Source organism: Pongo pygmaeus, chromosome 16 (genome assembly GCF_028885625.2).
Source record: "Pongo pygmaeus isolate AG05252 chromosome 16, NHGRI_mPonPyg2-v2.0_pri, whole genome shotgun sequence".
Lineage (NCBI taxonomy): Eukaryota > Metazoa > Chordata > Mammalia > Primates > Hominidae > Pongo > Pongo pygmaeus.
Window position 1 is genome coordinate 54,646,955 of NC_072389.2, and position 21,614 is coordinate 54,668,568.

Here is a 21,614-nt window from a genome sequence, read left to right on the forward strand (position 1 = left end):
CACTCTAGTGCTTCCTTTATTTTCAGTGCACTTGGCATGACCTTTTGAAAGGGATTCATGTTTTACCCTAGTCAGGAACCATTTATGACTTTTTTCCCTCAACCTTTCCTTTCCAATATCTTTTTGAAAATATGAAGAACAGAAAAAAATGGGATAAATGAACACAATTTAATATTTCATAAGCCCATTCTGCCAATAAGAATTAAGTTTTGACCAGAACAGAGGCAGAGTAAAATTCTGATCATGTCACTCTTCTGCTTACCATATTATAATGGCTTCCTATTGCTCCTGGAATACAGATCATATGCCTTAATAAAGCACATGGAGATCCTGCTTGCCTCTCCAACCTCTTCATGCACCACAGTCCCTTCTCATTCTCTCTACTGGGACCAAACCTGTGTTTCACTGTGAAAAGGACAGGTTTTTTTTTGTATAGTACCTCTTCACCTGGTTAACTCCCATTCATGCTGTAAAGTTGCAGCTTTAGTGGAATTTTTGCAGGGAAAGCTTACATATTGCCACTTATCATAGATACTCATGGCACTAGGTATCTTTTCTTTGTAGCACTTGTCCATGATGGTTACCTTGTCTCATAAGAAGAGAAATGCAAAGGATAACTACAATTTAATGGCATTTTCACTTGTCAGATTAACAAAACTCTAAATGTTTTCACAATAAATTTTTTGAAATAAATGAGCACTCTTACCTACTGCTGGTGGGATTATAAAACTAGTACAACCTCTGTGGAGGATAAGTTGGCAATACCTTTTTTTAATACCTTTTGTCCCAGGCAGTCTACTTCTGGAAGTTGATCCTACAGATTTATTTTCATAGTAAAAAATGACATATTTTATGTCTTTATTCATTACAGCATTTCTTGGTAATAGAAAAGTACTGAAAAAAATTAAATGTTCCTCAATAGGAGGCTGCTCAAATACATTGTGATATACCCATTCAGCGGAATACCCTGTAGCTATAACAACAAAAATGTGAGAAGCTTCCTAAATAATGAGATAGAAAGATTTTTCTGTTAAAAAAAAACATACAAAACAATGCATATGGTGTGCTACCTTTTGTATAAAAAGGGTAAAAGTAAAAAATAATATGTATGTGTATATATATATATACACACAAACATATGTATCCAGTTTGCCTGTATAAACATAGCGAAACTCTGAAAAGATACACAAGAAACTAATAAAAAGAATTATCTATGTTTTGGGGAAGAATGAAAACTGAGAGGATATGGAACAGAATAAGATGTAAGAATGCAAAGTAATGAAAATAATTATGTTCCCTTCTACCGATTATATTATACATGATTATGAATAAGGTAAAGTTTTTTTTTTTTGGTTTTTTTTTTTTGAGATGGAGTCTCGCTTTGTCGCCTAGGCTGGAGTGCAGTGGCGCGATCTCTGCTCACTGCAAGCTCCGCTTCCCGGGTTCACACCATTCTCCTGCCTCAGCTTCCCGAGTAGCTGGGACTACAGGCGCCCGCTACCACGCCCGGCTAATTTTTTTTGTATTTTTAGTAGAGACGGGGTTTCACTATATTAGCCAGGATGGTCTCGATCTCCTGACTTTGTAATCCATCCGCCTCGGCCTCCCAAAGTGCTGGGATTACAGGCGTGAGCCACCATGCCAGGCCAGTTAATTCTTTGAAGCCAGAAATGGTGTGTTAAAAAAGAAAATTCAATCTACAAATAACAAAAAAAGACAATGGTTCGAAGTATTCCTGTGCTTAATCTATCACTATAGGTCTATTAAAACAAGAGCAACAAATGGTTGCCAACGTATAACTTAAAACATCCAGAGGGTTACCCCATCTAGAGTTGCCTTAAGTTATTCTTAGTTCCTGGAGAATTCATTTAGAAGCATAAGCATAATAAGGGCACAGTGAAATCTAAGTTTGGTTCTCCATTATAGCTGTGGTCCTAATGAATTGTGTTGGCCCATCCTGAATTAATAATTCTCCAATAAAAAAAGATAATCAAAGAATTTAAACCATTGATATAGTTCCCTTGTTGAGATTAATCTGTTCATTAATATTACTGGGATCATATTTCCAAATTACAGAGTGTAATAGCATCTAATGCACTTTAAGTGCACAGATCACAATTTTATTCTTTTGTTTCCCATTTTACAGTTAATCCTATACAGCAGATATTAAGGAGGCACTAAGCACTCTTGGCTAACAAACTATCCATTTCTTTTATTTAAGTATTTAGCACTTGGTTAGCAAATGTGGACTTCTAACTTACTGATTTCTTGGTTTAAAATCCGTGGATTCAGTATGGAACAAATGGATTTAGTAGCTCTTGAATATCTTTACACTGTAAACTTACTATTGATAACTTTTATTTCTTTAGAAGCAATATCTAAGTCCTAGGAATTCTGAGCCTGCTCATTATTGTTACCTCCCAAACTAGCGGAGTGTGATTCAGAACACAATAACATTATATTTTCTTTCCTCCTTCTCTTCCTCCTTTTAGGGAATACATGATACGATGTTTTCAGCTTTCTAGCTTTCAACAGATGCAATTATCAAAGAGTCTGTCCTCCTCTGCTTTAATAAATGTGGAACATTCAACATTTGGCATATAAAGAGTAACTGGGTACATGTGAACTATTCTGTGCTCTTCATTCTGTTCCCTAAAGGGACAGATACAAAGAGAAATCACATAAACTATAATCCAGTTGAGTAGATTTAATTTCCTTTTCCTATTTGGTCTACATGCACCACCTGGTGGTAAAGTAGTGCATTTCACATTGTGTGTGTGTGTGTGTGGTGTTTCGTGTGTGTGTGTGTGTTTTGAGGAGTATATAACATGAAAAAGATAATTTTAATATACTTTCTTAATACTGATTTAGTTAGACAACACAATTATTCTACACCAAGAATCTAATACAACACTTGAGCACTACTTCATGTATACCAGAACAGGAAGTAAAGGAGAGAACTCATGCTGGAAAGTAAAATAGCTTTCTCTTATTTACCTTAGCAATACATCTCATAATTCCATCTCTAAATTAACATTTATTGTTCCAATATTCTTACTGAGGCAAAAATAAAACACTGATAATCAATGTGAAACCATTTCCTCCTTTTTAATTTTTAAGAATAACAGCTTTTAAAAGTAGGTGCCCTGTTCCTTATATTAGTAGTGAATATAAGTCACAGATCACAGAATTGTAAAGCACCATAGAGGCATTAGACCAATACACCAATTTTACAAATGTAACAGCTGAGACTCTGGAACAGCAGGTAACTTGCCCAAAGTCATACTGGTCATTAGTGGTCTAACTCAAATAAGAATATAGATCTTCTCACTTTCAGCCTAGGAATATAATACATAAAAATTGTACTTATATTCATATTCAATGAATTGTCTCTGTATGATGTGATAATATTCAACTTATCTACACAGTGCTTTAAGGCACTCATATGTTAGTTAACACATATTAGTTTTGTTCTAACATTCTGAGCACAAAGAAGTAATTGAAGAAATGCATGTATTATAAAGCTATGGAAAAGATTTTCTAAGTATTAAAAAACCCTATATATATGTTCAAATGAATAATTTTCCAAGTATAATACAACTGCTATATTGCAAAGAAGGTTTAAAAAATTCCCTTTCCCCTTCTAACTGCTTCAGAACCAGAGATCTGTTTCTACAAAGTAGGTACCCACTTGTAGATTTAAGCATAAAACATGTTCATAGCTCCCTCTCATGACCATTGAATACTATACAAGCCTCCTTTTATTCTCGCTGTTGTATTCAACTAACAGCTCACTGGCTAAGTTTTAATTGCTTCCAATGAGGTCAGCAAAGGTATTTATCGAAAAGCCCTGAATAAAAGGCTCACACATACACACACAAGCACACACGCGCTCACACACAGAGAGAAAATCCTCCTGCCTGTTGATTTATGGAAACAATTATGATTCTGCTGGAGAACTTTTCAGCTGAGAAGTAGTTTGTAGCTACAGTAGAAAGGCTCAAGTTGCACAAGGCAGACAACAGACATGGAATTCTTATATATCCAGCTGTTATCAACAAAACAAGTAAGTTACTGTTATTTGTCTTTAAAAACAATGCTGAATGTTTTCTAAAAGTTTATCTCTTTTTCTGATTTTAGTACTGAGCAGGAAAGTAAAGTTACAAGATTTTTGAGCCATGTAACTATCTATAGTAATTATGCTGTAGAACATAAAGATAAGGTTGAAGTTCTCCAGAGCAATCCTGACATTTAACTTAAAAAACCTGAGCAGTTCAGGAGAAAATAATTGATTAACCACAAACGTAAAAGCATATAATAAAGAAGTCTAGGGAGAAAGCAGTTACACTTTGTTAGTAGTAATTGTAAAAAATTTAAATCAATAGTTCTGAGTGCAGTATGGTTCTCACAAAATAGCAATTAGAATGAATGGTACAGTCATATTCTGTTTTTTCTCTACTCGTGCATAAATTTTATAAATCTACACATAAAGTGGTAAAGATTTTGACATCCTCTGTGAAGGCTGTTTTAAATGTATCTTCAAAGAATAACCTATACTGTATATTAGTACTACTACTTACCCACTAAAATTTATACATACAATTTTTTATCTTCCTCTCTCCTCCCCTCCCTATTCTTAATCTCTCATTGCAAACAGAAGTCAAATAGCAAACAGCGTCACAGCAACTGAACTTACTACGAACTGTTTTTATGAGGATTTATCAACAGAGTTATTTAAGGAGGAATCCTGTGTTGTTATCAGGAACTAAAAGGATAAGGCTAACAATTTGGAAAGAGCAACTACTCTTTCTTAAATCAATCTACAATTCACAGATAGAAAGAGGTCAATGACCTAGACGTAACAATCAACTCAAGATTCAATTTTCATTATGTTATTCATGAACACCCGGAGCACTACACTATAATGCACAAATGGATACTGACATGGATCCTGCCAACTTTGCTCTACAGATCGTGCTTTCACATTATCTGTCTAGTGGGTACTATATCTTTAGCTTGCAATGACATGACTCCAGAGCAAATGGCTACAAATGTGAACTGTTCCAGCCCTGAGCGACACACAAGAAGTTATGATTACATGGAAGGAGGGGATATAAGAGTGAGAAGACTCTTCTGTCGAACACAGTGGTACCTGAGGATTGATAAAAGAGGCAAAGTAAAAGGGACCCAAGAGATGAAGAATAATTACAGTAAGTAATTTTATTTTAAGTACTGCTTATGAACCTTAGCAATCTGTTAATGGATCAATTTTCAGGTGACAAGTTTTCTCAGCTTCCTTTTGCTTCTTGGAAAAAAAATTAAATAAAATGTCACCTAATTTCTCTAAATTGAACTACGTTGAACTATGCCCCTAAAAATATCTCTTGGAACAGGGCAAATCTACTTACATTATAGTTGGAACTGATAATCCCAGCCAATTTGAAAATATATACTCCTTGTCCTGAAAATGCTCATAAGTTAAGCAAAATGTAAATAATATTATTCACACCAAAATGTGACTTAATATTGTCTAGCAAAATTCATTAAGATATCTAATTTAGAACTTCATAAATTATCACTAAAAGCTATTTATCACTAGTTTAAAGAATAGGGAAATTATTTATATTAATTTGATTTTCTTTGAAATAATATTTTCATGATGTAAATTAAAATACTTAATCTGTGCTAAGATATGCATTCCTTTGCAATTGTGTATAATGATAAAATAGAAGGGAATCTGTGGTATCTTTATTCATTTGAGTCATAATGAGCTTGTATTAGGTTGATTAATTATCAACTTAGGCAGAAAAACAGATCTCTCCTAACATTTTCCTTAACTAAATCTTTTATGTCATAAAAGTTCTGTGCTACCTTAAGAAAAACGTAAAGTGAGGGAAAAAAAGTGAGCCGGAAAAGATGGTAATTTCATGTTTTTCAATTTAAAGCCTTACATTTTTCCCAATAATCAGTTATTCTTCTTATGTTAAAATATCAGGGTTGTGTTTTGCATTTAATGGTTATGATGAATAACCAACTTCAACAGTATTAAATGTAATGGAATAAGATACACACCTCAACATATACACTAAGGATTTAAAATACTTAGTAAAAATAAATTTTGTTTACATTACTAGCACTCAGACAACATTGTTATTAATATATAATTTCATATTAATTGTTTTAAAGTCATTTGAAAAAGAATGCATGGGGAGACTGGTGTAAACATCTGCAAATCACAGTGCCAGGCTTGCAGCAATTACTTAAACTTTTGTTGCCTGTTTACTGAATGACTTTTAGGGTTCTGAACTAATCAACCAATAAATGGGAATTTCAGAGAATTATGTTTCCAATATGAAAATGAGAGGACCTTCTTTTTAACCATAATTGATATAGAATGTTAAAGCCATTTTAATGACTGGACATTTATGGTTTTATTATTATTTATTATTATTACTGAGATTAATAAAAGTATCATGTTAGTCCCAGAAGATCATTCTTATTATACTAAAATTTATCTAAGGAAATGACTATTTGGAGAAAATTTTTTTGATATCTACTTCTATATGAGCAACAGAATTTGGCTTACAATTAATGTATTTAAAAGTTGCTCAGATTTATCATGGATAATATCATGGATATAATAACAATATTATATAATATTATCATGGATAATACTATATATCAATAATAATATCATGGATAATAAAACCTGGTGGAGAGGACAGAGCCCAGGTAAAAATTATGACACATGGGTCAACTCCCTGTCTATGAACGATCTGGGGACAATTTCTTAGTTTTCTGACCCTCAATTTTTCATCTATAAAATGTGGGATAGCTACAGATGATTTCCAAGATACTTTCCAGTTCTTATAGTCTATTCTATTTTAAACCACAGAATATATTTCATAAATATAAAGAAACCTAAATACCCATTTTATAATTATCTCACACAATGAATGAGATGAAAGTAATAGGATGAGCTGTCAGAACTAATTTCAAATTATAGTAACAAGGTTACCAAACCTTAACTGTGGAATTCTATATGCTGACTACTCCTTTTGAATCCTTTTACCGAGTAATGAAAAAGTAAAAAAGTAGATGTAAAATCCAGTGAAAATGAATAGTATGCATAATTATTTAGGATCAACAGTATCTTCAATTGAAATACATTCACATATGTAAATTTTATTTTGTTTGTGTTAAAATTTCTTGAAACGATGAAACTCAGGTAGTACACATGCATAAAATGCTAAAATTATTTGATAGTTTGAAACACAATTTAGTGCTAACTTTGAGTAACCCCAAAGCCAATTTTGTAAACCATTTCCTCTAACACCAATCCTATAGCACAAAAGAAAAAAAAAGGAAGTCGCCCTATATTGTTATAAATTAGAATGTCACAATACCAGTGTACTAAAAAGACAAGATACACATCATGTAAATAATGTTTACTTCTATAAACTTTTTAATAGGCTGTATATATGGTATACTTTCTTGGTACCGTTAATTATCCTGAAAGGGAAACTTTCATCAGAATCCTTTAAGTAAACCCTAAAACTGTTGTCAGGTTATGTGGCTATCTTATTGGAGAAGGAGTCAGTAAGATTCTCCAAAGTTAAAAAGAGGATAAGGAACCCTTTTTTTTTCTATAGGAAGTCCTTAGGTACAGAGGGAAATGCTACAATGAAGAATATATGGAGAATAACATGTTAGAAGAAAATTCTGATAGCCATTTCCTATTATTTGAAGGGTAGCCTTACTATAATAATCTTAAGAGTGAATGTCCAATTGTGCTAATTGACACATGTGAAGTTGAAGCCGCTATATTAGGAAATCCAGGTTCAAAAAATGCTCAGAATTTGTTTAAAATAACAAGAATGGAAACTTGAAATTATGACATTTGAAGATTGTTTACATTCCTCAATCATTAATTGAATGGACAAATAAATGAATGAAAGAATGTTTCCTTCCTATTTTCATTAACATGAGAGAAAAAGGTAATTAGATTGTCTACTAGAATGAAATGCAGCAGGATTCTGATTAAGATCAGAATCAAACTCAGAATTTCATTTTCAATGTTTTGATGTCTTAAATTTTTTCAACAGGTTGTCAATCACCTTTCTTTGGAGGTCTTTTAAGTTGGTATAGATTTTAGTGTCTTGGAAGATAAAATTTTACATGAAAAGTAATATGCCAGCTATGCAAAATATAATTATTCTTTTGGTTACCAAAAGAAAGTCCCCAATCTTTTCTCATGACTTTTCTTTGAATGACTGACCTGAGAATGTCAATAGGCTTCAGAGGACTACTCACTTCACCAGCAGAAGCAACGCTTCCACACAGGAATGTGGTTTTTTAAGATACTAGTAAATATGGATTGGAGCCAGCAGGAGAAGTAAAATATCTAGATGTATAATTCTGCTTCCAGAATGTTTTGGGCTGGGGTAGATGGATGGAGGGCATGGAAAAAGAAAAGGGAGTGGTGGGCAATTGGATGTGACTGCTCATGTCTCATAGCTTAAGGGAATTTTTAAAAATTACTTAAGCTATCCTGGATTGTGAGGTTGTCACTTACTTTAGTCTTACCTTAATTACTGTGCTGTTTTGTGAAATATTTTAAGTTTAGATTAGAATGAATATATTACACAAAGAGTGCACCAAGGAATCCAACGGAAATAAGACTTGTATTAGTAGACATATAAATAAGAACTATGAAGATGGGGGAATTCATGAGAGGCCAAGAGATATTGGACCACATTTCTGACTCTTGAGGGGACAGAAGCTGCTACTAGAGAACTGGTCATAAGGATTGTGTACTACTGTTACCCAGGAGGCAGAAAGTCTCTCCTCTTTACTTATCTCTCCGGTGGCTTCACATTTAGCCTAACAGTGAGTTTCCAGGTGATGAAACTGGTACCTAACCTTAACTAATCATAAGAATACTAAAAGCACAAAATGTCCCTCCAAAGTACACATTCAAATGAAGTAAATATTCATTTTCTCTGCAGAAGAAGAAGAAGAGCATTGAGAACATCATGAAAGGGTGAAATGAATGGTCAATACTTCCACTTTTGTTGTCAGTACTCTCCCCATGGGGACAAGATCAGAGGGTGAATTTAGATAACTGCTGCACCACGCAATCCAACAGCAGACAGAGGCTATCATTCTGCACCTGACAGAAATAACACTGCTCTTTAAGCTGAGTATTGAGGTGCCGAATGAGAGACAGCAGCAGTGCACTGCGCACTCAGTGACCGCCTTGACAGACAGATGTGGAAGACAGAATCCAATCCCTCAGGATAATTTTCTTGCTTTTGGTATCCAATTACTAAAAAGTTGTGCTCTTCCCAATAATAGCCAATAACATCTACTCCTTTTAAGAATTTCTTGTCATAAATTGCCAAGAATGATTATAATGAAGCATTGTTAGTTCCATAGCAAGAAAAGGGTTAGCCATTTTGAAAACTGGCCAATGATTTGGCAATATTCTCTTTTGGACTGTTAGACTGTGATGGGATATGGCCTAACAATTGGCAAAAGGCAAATAAACACAGCGTTGCTGAATTTGACTTTGGCTACAAAACCTTCAGCGACTCATTTGTCAACAATTCTTTGGATAGGCTCCTACTTAACAATAATGTCTGTTGGAAGCCAGCAAATACACATATCGCCTCTGAATATGGAGATGGTAAATTTGCTTATATTCTAAACAGTTCTTAGCAAGTTATCTAAAAGAACAATAATTCACATTATCAGAATCAAAAATAGCAATGTAAGGACAACCCCTGCCTTTAAAAAAATAGATAATAAGTAACATATCTATGCAGTCAAACCAAAATCCTAGCAATTATAGACAAGGTAGAATCTTGTAGAGATGGTGACCCGCATTCCCTTAAGTAACTTGTTAGGGCTTTAAATTATGGAGAATGGATAAATTGCTGGGGAGCAGATTTGAAAATATTAGCTATTCTTTGATTAGTTTTTAATTTCATAATCTTTTCTTTTTGGCTATCACATGTGCCTGGCACTTATGAAGTGCTAATAAGTTCATTCATTGCCACGAGTGCATCTCTTATCATCTCTTTTCTCTTTTGTAAATCCTCATCTAGACTGACCCTTATGACTCAGCTGTACAATAACTCTTTAGCCTACAGTTTTAGAGCATTCAGAGGCCCAAGTGAATTACAGAGAATGGAAGAAGTCAGCTCTTAGATATATTGAAAGGGTTGCCTTTTCTAGATTTTTCTATTTCTCAACCTTGTCTAAATATTACAATCAGCTGGGGAACTTTAAAAAAATACTGATGCCAGCTTCCACTGACAAAAAATGTTTCATTACATTGATCTGAGGTACAGTCTGGGCATCAGGAATTTTAAAAGCTCCCCAGATAATTCTGACATGCTGCCAGGGATGAGAACCACTGGACTAAGGGGATCACATTAGATTACTGGGGAATTAAGTCAGAATCTCATAAAGGCGGGAAAGACCAGGCATTAGTATTTGTTAAAGTTCTCCAATGACTTTAAAGTGCAGCTAAGGTTGCAAACCACTGCTTATGGAGACCAACAATTCTAATTCAGTCTGGACCACCTCAGGTGTCTTGGGAATGTTTCAGACCCTGTAGAGGGATTCAAAGTTAACTTGAACCCTAGAAGATTTTGAAATAGGCTTGATTAGGCATAAATCTCTGAATTATGCACCGAGAGGGTTCTTCTGGGCTCATTTGACCTCTCTGACAAATCTTAGTGGCTCCAACATTTGGTGAACTGGCCTGGAAATGCATGTGATGATAGCTCTGTAGCTACTATGTTAAGAAGACTGCTTTGGTGAATGAGTTAGCTGCAGGGAAGAATAGGTTCTGTGCCACAGTCTCACAATGACAGGCAGGTCTGCATCTCTTCTGACACTTTAAAGTGGTGTTGCAGTAGGGTACTTGGAGTACAGGCCTCAGTGTCTGCTTATTCTGCACTTAAATGAGCCACCTTATGACTATGAACTCAGATGCCCCCAGATTAGGATCTCACCTCTCATGGCCACACCACCAAGTTCACAGGCAGAGGTTTAAGGAGACAAGCTCCAGCCTAGGAAACCCAGGGGGAGGGAACCACAGTTCTAGAGGGTTGGCTTAAGTCTGCTTTGTGTTGATATAAGAGAATAATGCAGACTGGATAATTTATAAGAAAAGAAATTTATTCTTCACAGCTCTGGAGGCTGGGAAGTCCAATATCAAGGTAATGGCATCTAGCAAGGGCCTGCTTGCTGTGTCATTCCACGGTGGAAGGTAGAAGGGCAAGAATGTATGAGAGTAAGAGAGTATGAGACAGACATGGCTGAAATCATTTTTTGTAACAACCCACTCTCTTGATAACCCACTTCTGAGAAAATGACATTAATCTATTCAGGATGTTGAAGCCTTCATGGCCTAATCACCTCTAATGGTCCCATCTCTTAATACCATCACAATGGCAGTTAAATTTCAACATGAGTTTTGGAGGGGACATTCAAACCATAGCAAGGGTCTATCCAGATCAGAGAAAAGACATAAAGCTAGAGGACTGTTCTCTTTTTAAGACTGGAATGATGCACAACATTAAGGCAAAGCTTTTTTTATTTTCTAAGGATCATAGCTTTCTTCCTTTGTATCACACAATTTTTGGTAGCACAATAACTTATCTAACATCACTATTGGAATATAATACTTTTCCATTTTTAAATTTTATATATCTCACATACAATAAAATTATGTATACTTCAGTAATATGGAGAAAAATGACTCTTGTTCAGTGAAATAGACTTCAATATAAACTCCTTTACTAAACAATATCTAACATTTTTACCCCTCAAATAGGTTGTAAATGAAAATCCTCTGCCTTTCACATGATTTGGAAAATTATGTCAAAGAGTTCCTGAATGTTTAACCGCTTTTGGACCAAGTTTTATATCTGCATTTGAGATTATATCTGGACATATCTTTAGTAGAGAAGTCGTGTCAAATTCACTAACAAAAATGTCATTAAAGTTCCTTAACTATGTGTATGAAAGGGTTTGTGTAGTAATATATAAAGACAAAGTGATTAAGATGGAGAGTGAGAGAGGAGAATTATCCAGTACCCATGCCCAGGTAAAACCTTGTCTTTAGGCAGGCAACATCATTCTCAGAGGAAAAAAATTTGATGTATACTGGGGAGAACTGGCTCTAGAGATCCTCCAGTTGCTTAACTTCCCTCCAGAAGAAAGTAATCTCTTCTACTGGAGTGGTCATGAGTACTTGATAGAGTCATTAGCTAGTGTCCCTCTAAAAATAAAGAGGAAGAAAATATCTTTGTGAACAGGAGGAAAAAGAGCAAAAGAGAAAAGGAAAAAGACTTTACATAAAAATTAATGGATTTTAAATCTTCTGTAAACTTAAAATGAAGCCAAGTTTCTCATAAAATATAGCTCCACTAGCTTTCTTGATGCAGTTAAAAATGAGACAATGGAATGAGAAGATAGTAGAGGGAAGAAACAAAACCACTAAAATGCTGGGGGTTGGATTTAACTAGAAATTGAAATAATAATTTCAGATAATAATACAGAGGGGTTGAAATGATAATAGATTATTACAGGTATTACTCATATAGGTTTGAATCTCTTGGTTGATTTTGTGCTGAAAACTGTAATAATCTTTGCTTATATATCAGAATTATTCTGAAACTGAATTTATTTTTAAGATTAATGTAAGAGAAATAAGACATGTTTCAATATCCTCAAATACCACATTTGTTATATTCTATTGTAATACTTCCCATTTTATCTGGCTATTTGAACTTTAGATGTAACTGTAAGTAATGCTAAGAAAATGGTTTGAGACCAAATTCAGAATGAACTCAGCTTGCGGAATTTTCTTAAGGTAATATTTCCAAACTGTGTTTCTTTATAACACTAGTGCCCCCTGAGATATTAAGGCTGTTTCCTGCAGCACAGCTTCTCTAACTAACCCGCTGAGAAATATTAGGTTAAATAAAACTGAGCAATTTTTTTCAGAATAATTTCTCTGAGTCTATACTATACTAATGTGAATTTTAAAAACTCTAGGAAAAGAGTATACATGATTTCTTAAACTTATTTGACAACATAACACTCCTCCTCTCCCTCACCTCCATTCTTAGTCCCTGGTTTGGGTGGAATATTTAAATTTTATTAAATTTCAACTTGAGAACTATTGTCTAAGGATCTATCCTTGGTGTCGTCGAGAACTAAACGAAGTTGCCACTAAATTGTTTGAACCAAATAAAAAAACTATACAATTGACCTGAACCAACATTTTAATAATGACCAACTAAGCATGTATGCCGAAGTCAGAAGATTATATATGATTTCGGACTATTAGAGTAATATTTTGTGCATGAATACTGGACAGAAATCCAGGGATTTGCAGTGGGATTTAAGCCTAATTTAAAATTCTTTCTGAGTTCTGAGCAGATTTATAGGACCACCCTCCTGTAACAAGAAATGATGCCCAACAGCTATTATTTGGGCCACCGATAAACTAACCAAAAACATTTCCTATGCTGTAACCTAAAAATGCTTTAGGATCCTAATATGATTGAAAAATTCTTACTGTATATATCTAAAACAATAAATTTTTACTTTTCAAAAAAGTAGTTGGAGCAAAAGTTGTTGCTATTTCAATTATTTCAATAAAGAAATGTTTCATTTACTGGCTAAAAATTATTTAGAAATTTAACATAACTTGATGAAAGGACTACAAATTTAATGAATGAATCTTCACATTCTTTGAAGAAATCAATTATTTGAGATTTTAAATACAGAGCCAATAATGGTCTTATTCTCTTTCTGTGCCCCAATTGCTTTTCTACCTGTGCACAGCACATCTGCCTTGTCTTATAATTCTTTCTGTTTGCATTTGGCACTGTCACTAGAATGTCAGTTCTGGGAAAATAAGTACCAAATCTTACTTTTTATTTTTTTTAATCTTCCAGTGGTAGAAGCAGCAGCACTTAGCCCAATATAAGAGGTGAAAGGGTGAAAGAGGGGAGAAAGATTGGTGATCACTCAATATATTTATCCTTTAATTTATTACACATTTAAAATTAGTTGTAAATAAGAAATAGATTACTAAATTATCATGAAAATTTAAAGTGGGCAAGAATTAAACGCCTTGCTGAAATAAAAGAGAAATACACCTCACTTCCCTCTCATTCTCTATCATTAAAAAAAAAGGCCTCCAGAAGCAATTTGATTTAATGTCTTTCTAGGTGATTTCAAGGAACTGGTGGAAAATTTGGTTTATTGTAGAGGCCAACTATATAAGCAGACACAGTTACCACTGGTGACACTGGAAGGTTGATTGGCAGGGCATAGTGAAGACCAATTCTAGAGGAGCTGTGGCCCTCCATGACACCCATTCTTGTTCCCACATGACTGCCAGCTAATCCATGCATGCCAAAAACTATAAACAGAAAAAAATAGTAATTCATAGTTGATACTGGTTTAAGGAATATCTGCATTAGAGACAAAAAGAGAAAAAGTCTTTAATAATTAAATGAGCTATACTAGAAAACAAGAAGTGGACTGATAATTTTGGGGCAGGGGTCTGCCTACTAATATTGATCCTGGAGTTGGTGATCAGCACTGAAGGGAGGAGAGGGCATATGTATAGGAAGAGAGAACTGGGGAGAAGTCGAGAAAGTTGGTGAATCCACTCTCATTTCATTTTAGTGTCAGTAGCCTGATCTTCAGGAGTCTTTTGGTATCTTACGGGGTCTCTAACTGTACTTCTGACCATAGGCCTAGTTTATCTGGTTCATATTGAGGCAGCTCTCATAGGAAGGTCACTTGTAGGTGCTACATAGTTTCCTCCTTTGTTTGCATGAATAATGAAGATATGGAAAATTTTAAAGGCTAATGACTTTTATTTTTTTAAATTAATTCAAACAAGTTATTTATACCTCCTTTTGCTAGACTAAGAATACAATAGTAAGCAAATATACAGTCCATGCTTTTACAGAATTAACAGTTGGGAGTCAAGAGAGAACTCCAAGTCAGAGTGAGTAAGTTTAGAGCACATCGCAGGTTGTCTAACCCAACACAAGGAGAAGGGCATGGAAATCTTTCCTGAGAGGAAATGGCCTGAAGGATGAAAGGACAAAAGATAGAGGACAGATGTATTATCCTCAGAGGAAATGCCTTTTGTAGATGTTTGGTCGTAACAGTACTGCAAGATTGGGAAATGAAAAGTGATTTAACATCTTTCCAAGTATCAATGTTAAACTCACCAAGGTAAAAGTTTTTTTTTCTATTAAAAATATAAGAACATTTACTCTTTATTAATTTGCATGCTTCGAATGATTGCCATGTTTATTAAAAATATAACTACCAGCAACTTAATTTATCTAAAAACATAGACTGTGAATTTGTTCACTGTGTATGCTCAATCTGGCAAGGGAAAACATCAATGATTATTTGTTGAATTAATAAAAAGAGAGAACCAATTTCTCAAAGTTCATACAATGTTTTTCCTTTAAAGGGAAATTTTAAAGGCATAATTCAATTGGAATAATATATTTTTTCTGAATAACTACATATTTTTCACTTTTTTATGATGAACAGTATGTTGTGTGTATTTTACAACAATAAAAATACATTCATACAAAACAGTAATGTCCATTTCGAACACATACAAAATGGTATACATTAAAATCATTGTGTATGAAGTGAGAGGGGGGTACATGGGGAAAAGGAATAAATGTGAAAAAAAATGAATGAAATATTTTTCACTTTTTAGTGCCTTTTCAATCTTTGATCATAAGTGTAACTTGCCTATGTCAGCTGTTGACAAATAATCACTGTAAAATCGAAGTTATCTTTATGGAGTCCTTTTTCCTAACAGTTTCTAAAATGTGAGAAAAATAATAATTTTGAGTCATATGTTTGGCATGTAAGGACAAAATTATGAAGGTTATCTACCACATTCTTTAAGATAAGACATACTTTTACTACCATGAGCACTGGATCACCTGTTTCAACTATGTAATCAAGACACTCAGTAGTCAAGCAGCTGTGCATAGTTTTATGCCCTCTAATTCATGAAGTATGCTGCTTTTATAAAACTACTGATATGTCTTTGTTTCTGCAAAATTAGGCTCACCTCCCTTCTTGTATAAATAATGTGTTATAAAATAATGTTGGATGTTTAACAGGCACACAGAAGTGCTTTCAGCTTTGAAAAGATTCTGGCCAAATTTGGTCTTCAAATTTTCTCTTAACTGGCTGGAAGATGGCCAGATATTGAATAATAATAGATACCCCAAAGAAGATGAGCATAAATCTATATCATAGTTGCTGTGTTGTAATTTAAAATTTATGATGTTTTGAAGTACTATTTAGTAGTTTATTAGATATTCAAATTAATATTACCACTAAAATTACTGCACTGTATAGAAGTAAATTTGTTACTGTTGCCATAAATCTTTTAATTTAGTCTGCTAAATCTTACAATGTACAACTGGGAACATTTTTATTGAGTGAATAAATGTAAGTATATAATTAATGTTAATTCTTTAAAAATACATATGCCAATATTGAAATTGGTACAGAGTACTTTATTCCATTCTGATTAATTCTCAAAATATCTCCATGCTGTAAGCTTGCAATTACACTGTTACTTCATTTCATGGAAGAAAAAAAAGACCCTCAGGAAATTGGCCAGCTTAATAAGTTTGCTGGTATATAAATTCTAACTGTTTTAAAATTATACATGGGCCTGTTTTACTTCCTATTTAGATGTTGTTCATTTTAATGAAGAAAGATTGGTGTTCAAAATTAGCCAGTGTTTCAGATGATCCTATCAAAAACCTTTGCATACAGTGTTGATTGTTTTCTGAAAATATTTGAGTAGTCAGTTAACTTACAAAGATTAGATATTGCATAGTAGTTCTGATGAGTACATTGTGCGATTAACATCATTGTATATTAAGGAGCAAGAAGTTCATATATAGAATCCTGCTTTAAACCTTCCAGCTTTCCTATAATCAACACAAGTTGGTTACTAAGAGACTGTGAAGAGGAAAAATGAGGCATTTTTAAGTAAATTTTTTCCCTCAATGAAAACATGGGCCATTAGTATTAAGATAACAAAATGACTACTACAATAAAAATTAAATGTGTGAGTGGTTTCTATGTGCCTGGCACTGTGTTAAACACTTTATATACATTATTTAATTTAATCCTCACAGGGCTCTTATTAGGTGGGCAGACTTATCCTCATTTGCAGATGTGGGAGATTTGGCTGACAGAATTAAGTAACTTGCTCTAGGTTACATAGCTAGTAACTGTCAAAGTTGGGATGTGAATCCAAGTAGGTTTAACTCCAAAGCACGGTTTTAGTATCACCACAGGCATCATTATACTGTCACTGGTGTTATCAAAACATCGCATATTAATTTGTGTCAAGCAGTGGGATAATTTGCATCTGAAGAAATACAAACAACTGAAATTTTCTTCTCTGTAATATGACCTAATGAATACTTGGCATTATCTTCATCTTATTAAATAAAAACTTACTCCAACTTTCCTTGTACAAAACATATCCATCTGTCTTCCCCTGAGAAGGCGTAGCAACCTTCAGTTTATTTTGCTTACACATTGCTAAAGATGCTACAAAATTTAACTTGGTTGTATTTTAAACACATTTCTGACATTTATTAAAACTATTTATACTTCTTTAGTGTCTGGAAAATTATTATAGAATGCATAATAATAATTATCCAGACACTACATATATTATATATTAAACTGCATATATACAGTTTAATTTCAGATAATCTCAGATAACTTAGTCATATTTAGGAATGCCTAAAGATAATTTCCTTCCCTAAAGCCACTAAATCCAAATACAAAGCAACACAAAAACAAATAAAAGAAACAGCAGAGAGTTTGTTTTAACAAGCATGTCTGAAGGACGGTGAAAAAGAAACAGTTTACTGGCAAATAGGTTCTTTCTTTTGTCCATGTCCTTAGTTTATTTTTAATCCTTTTAGGACTGTGCTCCACAAAAAGTAAGAGGCAAAAGAAAGGGAATAAAAATGATGAATTAATGCAAAGATAGTATATCTGGAATTCTATTTTAAGGATTTTTTTGGGGGTGTGATTCTGGGTAAATCATATCTCTGTTTCTCAATATTTTTCTGAAAACTAGACATGCATTATTTCTGACTTGATTAACTTTAGGTTCTTTCAGTGTCTTAAGAATATCTTAGAAGGTTTGTATTCTGAAAGTTGCAGTGGCTCTTTCCAGCAATTAGAATACTATTTATTGCAATATTTATGAGCATATATTACGTATTATGTACTGTGTATGCACAGATACACAATGCAAGGACCCAGTATTGAAAAAATTCAGCATATGTGTGGATACCAATGCCACAGAGTCAATTTCAGTAGAATATAGTAAGTACTGTGATAAAGATATGTTCAGGGAATTAGAGGACTCTAGTGCAGGCCAGCTAACAGAACCTGGGAGAGAAAGGGCAAGACTCTCAAAAAACATATTTTCACCACATCTCAAAGAGCCAGTGGGAGTGAATCAGGCTAGAGAAGAGGGTAGGAAATGGGGAAGGGAGTCAGAAGAAAGGGTATCCCTTCCTGGAAAATAGTACATGAAGAAAAAGCTGAGTTGTGTGTCAGTAGGTTTGTATGGGAATTAGTGTTTCAGGAGCACCAAGTTTAAGATAGGAAGTAGGAAGAGATAAGACTGCAGGGAAGTCTCATATCTTGGAAAGCTGTTTTAGGGAATATGAAGCTTTACCCATAGGCTATAAGGAGCCATCGAGGAATAGTACAAGCAGTAACTAATCAAAAATAGTCATTTACATTATTCACAAAAATGACCTGGATAGTTAATATCAATTAATAACTCAAATATTACTTTGTTAAAAATTTAACCTTTCTTACCAAATCCTCTTACCAGAACTACCCACAAAGCAATGAAATTAACTCATGATAATGAATATCCATTGCTTTGTTCCACCCAGTCTTTGATACAGGGATTTATAAATGGACCAGATTGTCAATTGCAGAAGAGAAAGGGGAGAAAAGTAGGCTAGAAAATTCACCAATGATTCATCAGTCTTAGCTTATCACACCAATAGTGTTATTTTGTATAAATATTAATACACATTATATATAGCATAGGAGTAGACTGAGTTGATAAGAAAGTGAGAGGGAGCATGAGGACAAGGAAATAATACTGTATCATATATTATGGAACCTAGGTGTTAATCCTTTTTCTTCCAATAATTAACTGAATGACCTTGGGCAAATACTTGACTATCCTGGGCCTCAGTTTTTGTTTTTGTATTTGTTTTATAAATAAAAATTGAAGAGAGGTAGGCCAGATTTCTTGAATAGATTTCAGTTGTTAAATGTTACCAATAGTGCTAAGCAACTGAGAGAGAGAGAGAGAGAGAGAGAGAGTGGGTGGTGAGGTGAGAGAAGGAGAGAAAGAGAAGACAGAGAAAAAAGAGAGAGAGAGAGAAAGAGAGAGAGAGAAAATTAGTTATCTATTGTTGCATAACAAGTTACCTAAAATTTACCAGCTTAAAACAGTATTTATTATCTTGCAGTTTCAGAGGGTCAGGAATTTGGGAGTAGCTTAGCTGAGCGGGTTGGTCTTAGGGACTCTTATGAGGTTGCAATCAAACTGTCAGCTAGGGCTGAAGTCTTCTCAAGTCTTGACTGGGGCTGAAGGATCTATATAAAGCATTCTCACATGGTTGTTGGCAGGCCTCTGTTTCTATCAGGCTGTTGGCCAGAAACTTCCTCTTTGCTATGTGGGCCTCTCCACAGGCTTCCTGAGTGTCCTTATAACATGGCAACTGGCCTCCTTCAGACTGAGCAATGAGAGGGGTAGGAGAGAGAGAGAGAGAGAGGGAGGGAGAAAGAGAGAGAGAAAGGGAGGCAAAGAGAGAGAGAATCTTTAAGATGGAAATTGCAGTGTGACATACTATCATTTCTGCCTTATTTTATTGGTTACACAGACCAACCCTAGTAAAATAGTAAAACGTGGCGGGAGGGAACTACCCAAGGGTGTGAATAGTGAATACTAAGTGTTAGGGACCATTGGGGCCAAACCAGGGACTAACTACCATGCATGGTTTTTTGCATCTGAAGAATTTTTAGTCAAGTTGAAATTCTAAGTACACATAAAATTAAGTTAAAGCAACAATAGAAGAGAAACAGAGCAATAAGTTTGTGGAATAAGCTTGTTTCTGAACAAGCCTCAGAAGTAGGTTTCCTTATTGGAACTGCTAATTTGGGTTAGGGTCTCCTTAGGAGGAATGTGGCTCTCTTCTCTTACTGCAGACAGAGGGAGAAAACCTTATACCATGTGTTAATACCCCACTTCGTAGCAGTGAGAAAGAAACTGGATGATTTGCTTGCTTAAAATCACACTAATGGTTATATGAAACAAAGACAACTCCATTCTGGAGTTCCAGGTCTGGAAGGAAGCCATGAGATCACAGAGTCCAGAGATTTTGACATGAAGTTTGCAGATAGCCCTCAGGGAAACTGGAATGGAAAATATATGCACAAATATTGGGGACAGGATTCAAAGCGTTTATCACATTCTCAAAAGTATCTGTGTTTCCAATAAAAGTTTAAGAAGCACTGATCTAGTCTATCATGCTTATTTTATTTGATGAGGGAACTGAGTCACGAGAAGATAACTTTTCAAAATGATGTCATGAATTAGTGGCAGTGGTGGCTTGGACTGGAATTGAAGTCTTCTGGTTTTTAGTCCAGCATACTTTTAGTTAAACCCACTGTGTAAACAATATGCATTATTACTGTGGTTTGTAACACCAAAAGCTTAGCTGATTTCCTTCTGTTTATACACTCTTACAATTTGGATCATTTCCCCTTTTGTTCCCCCACCAAATGTCAAAAAGTTGATATATTTCTTCTAAGTAAAAGAGTCATCATAGAGGGGCAGAATATTGCTCCAAAGTATCTATAGTGAAAAGCCAATGTTTATATATATAGGAAAAAGAGATCAGCAAATTGATTATAGTTGGCCATCTATAATAGAAAACCAAATACTTAATTGAAACTGAAATTGAAACTAATGTCCTACTATTTACATAAAATTATCTAAAATGAACATACTGTTGTACAGTCATATAGCTAAAATAAAATTAACCAAATTAATGCATTAATATTTATTAAATAAATAGATGGGGGAATAAGAACTTCTCTTTATTGGGTATTAACTATTTGTCAGGCACAGTGCTTGGTGCTTTACATGATTTCTCTCATCTAATTCCATTTTATAAATGAGGAAAATGAGGTTCAGTTTGACAGTCAGAGAGTGGTTTGGTTCTACTAAACACGAGAGTCAGGACCTGAACTCAGGGCTCTAAAGATATGAAAAGCCAATGCTCTTTCCACCCATTGAGCTGTTTTGTTATATAACATTCTGAAGTTGATTACTGAGGTATTATTAAACATTCTAATATTTTAACATTTTAAGTTTTCTATCAAGATGATACCGGTTATAAGTTGGTTTAGACTCAAAAAACTGTAACAAGAAAACTCAACCTGCTTACTGCTTA

General features: G+C 34.3%; 2 protein-coding genes across 14 annotated transcripts in view; one reads left to right on the forward strand and one right to left on the reverse strand.

Moving 5' to 3' along the window:
- FAM227B (family with sequence similarity 227 member B) overlaps positions 1-21,614 on the reverse strand; it is a 290,230-nt gene that overhangs the window by 82,869 nt on the left and 185,747 nt on the right. For 2 of the 13 annotated variants that reach the window (XM_054451210.2, XM_054451211.2), the window contains one exon: positions 5,217-19,892. The exons of the other annotated variants lie outside the window; for them this stretch is intronic. In XM_054451210.2, the coding sequence (XP_054307185.1) occupies positions 19,888-19,892 (5 nt within the window). In that variant the 3' untranslated portion in view covers positions 5,217-19,887. Of the gene's footprint in view, positions 1-5,216; positions 19,893-21,614 lie in introns of those variants that run through there. 13 annotated transcript variants of the gene reach the window in all.
- FGF7 (fibroblast growth factor 7) overlaps positions 3,739-21,614 on the forward strand; it is a 61,681-nt gene continuing 43,805 nt past the window's right edge. Inside the window, exons 1-2 of the mRNA XM_054451233.2 lie at positions 3,739-4,066; positions 4,658-5,210. Coding sequence (XP_054307208.1) covers positions 4,925-5,210 — 286 coding nt within the window. The 5' untranslated portion in view covers positions 3,739-4,066; positions 4,658-4,924. The remainder of the gene's footprint in view (positions 4,067-4,657; positions 5,211-21,614) is intronic.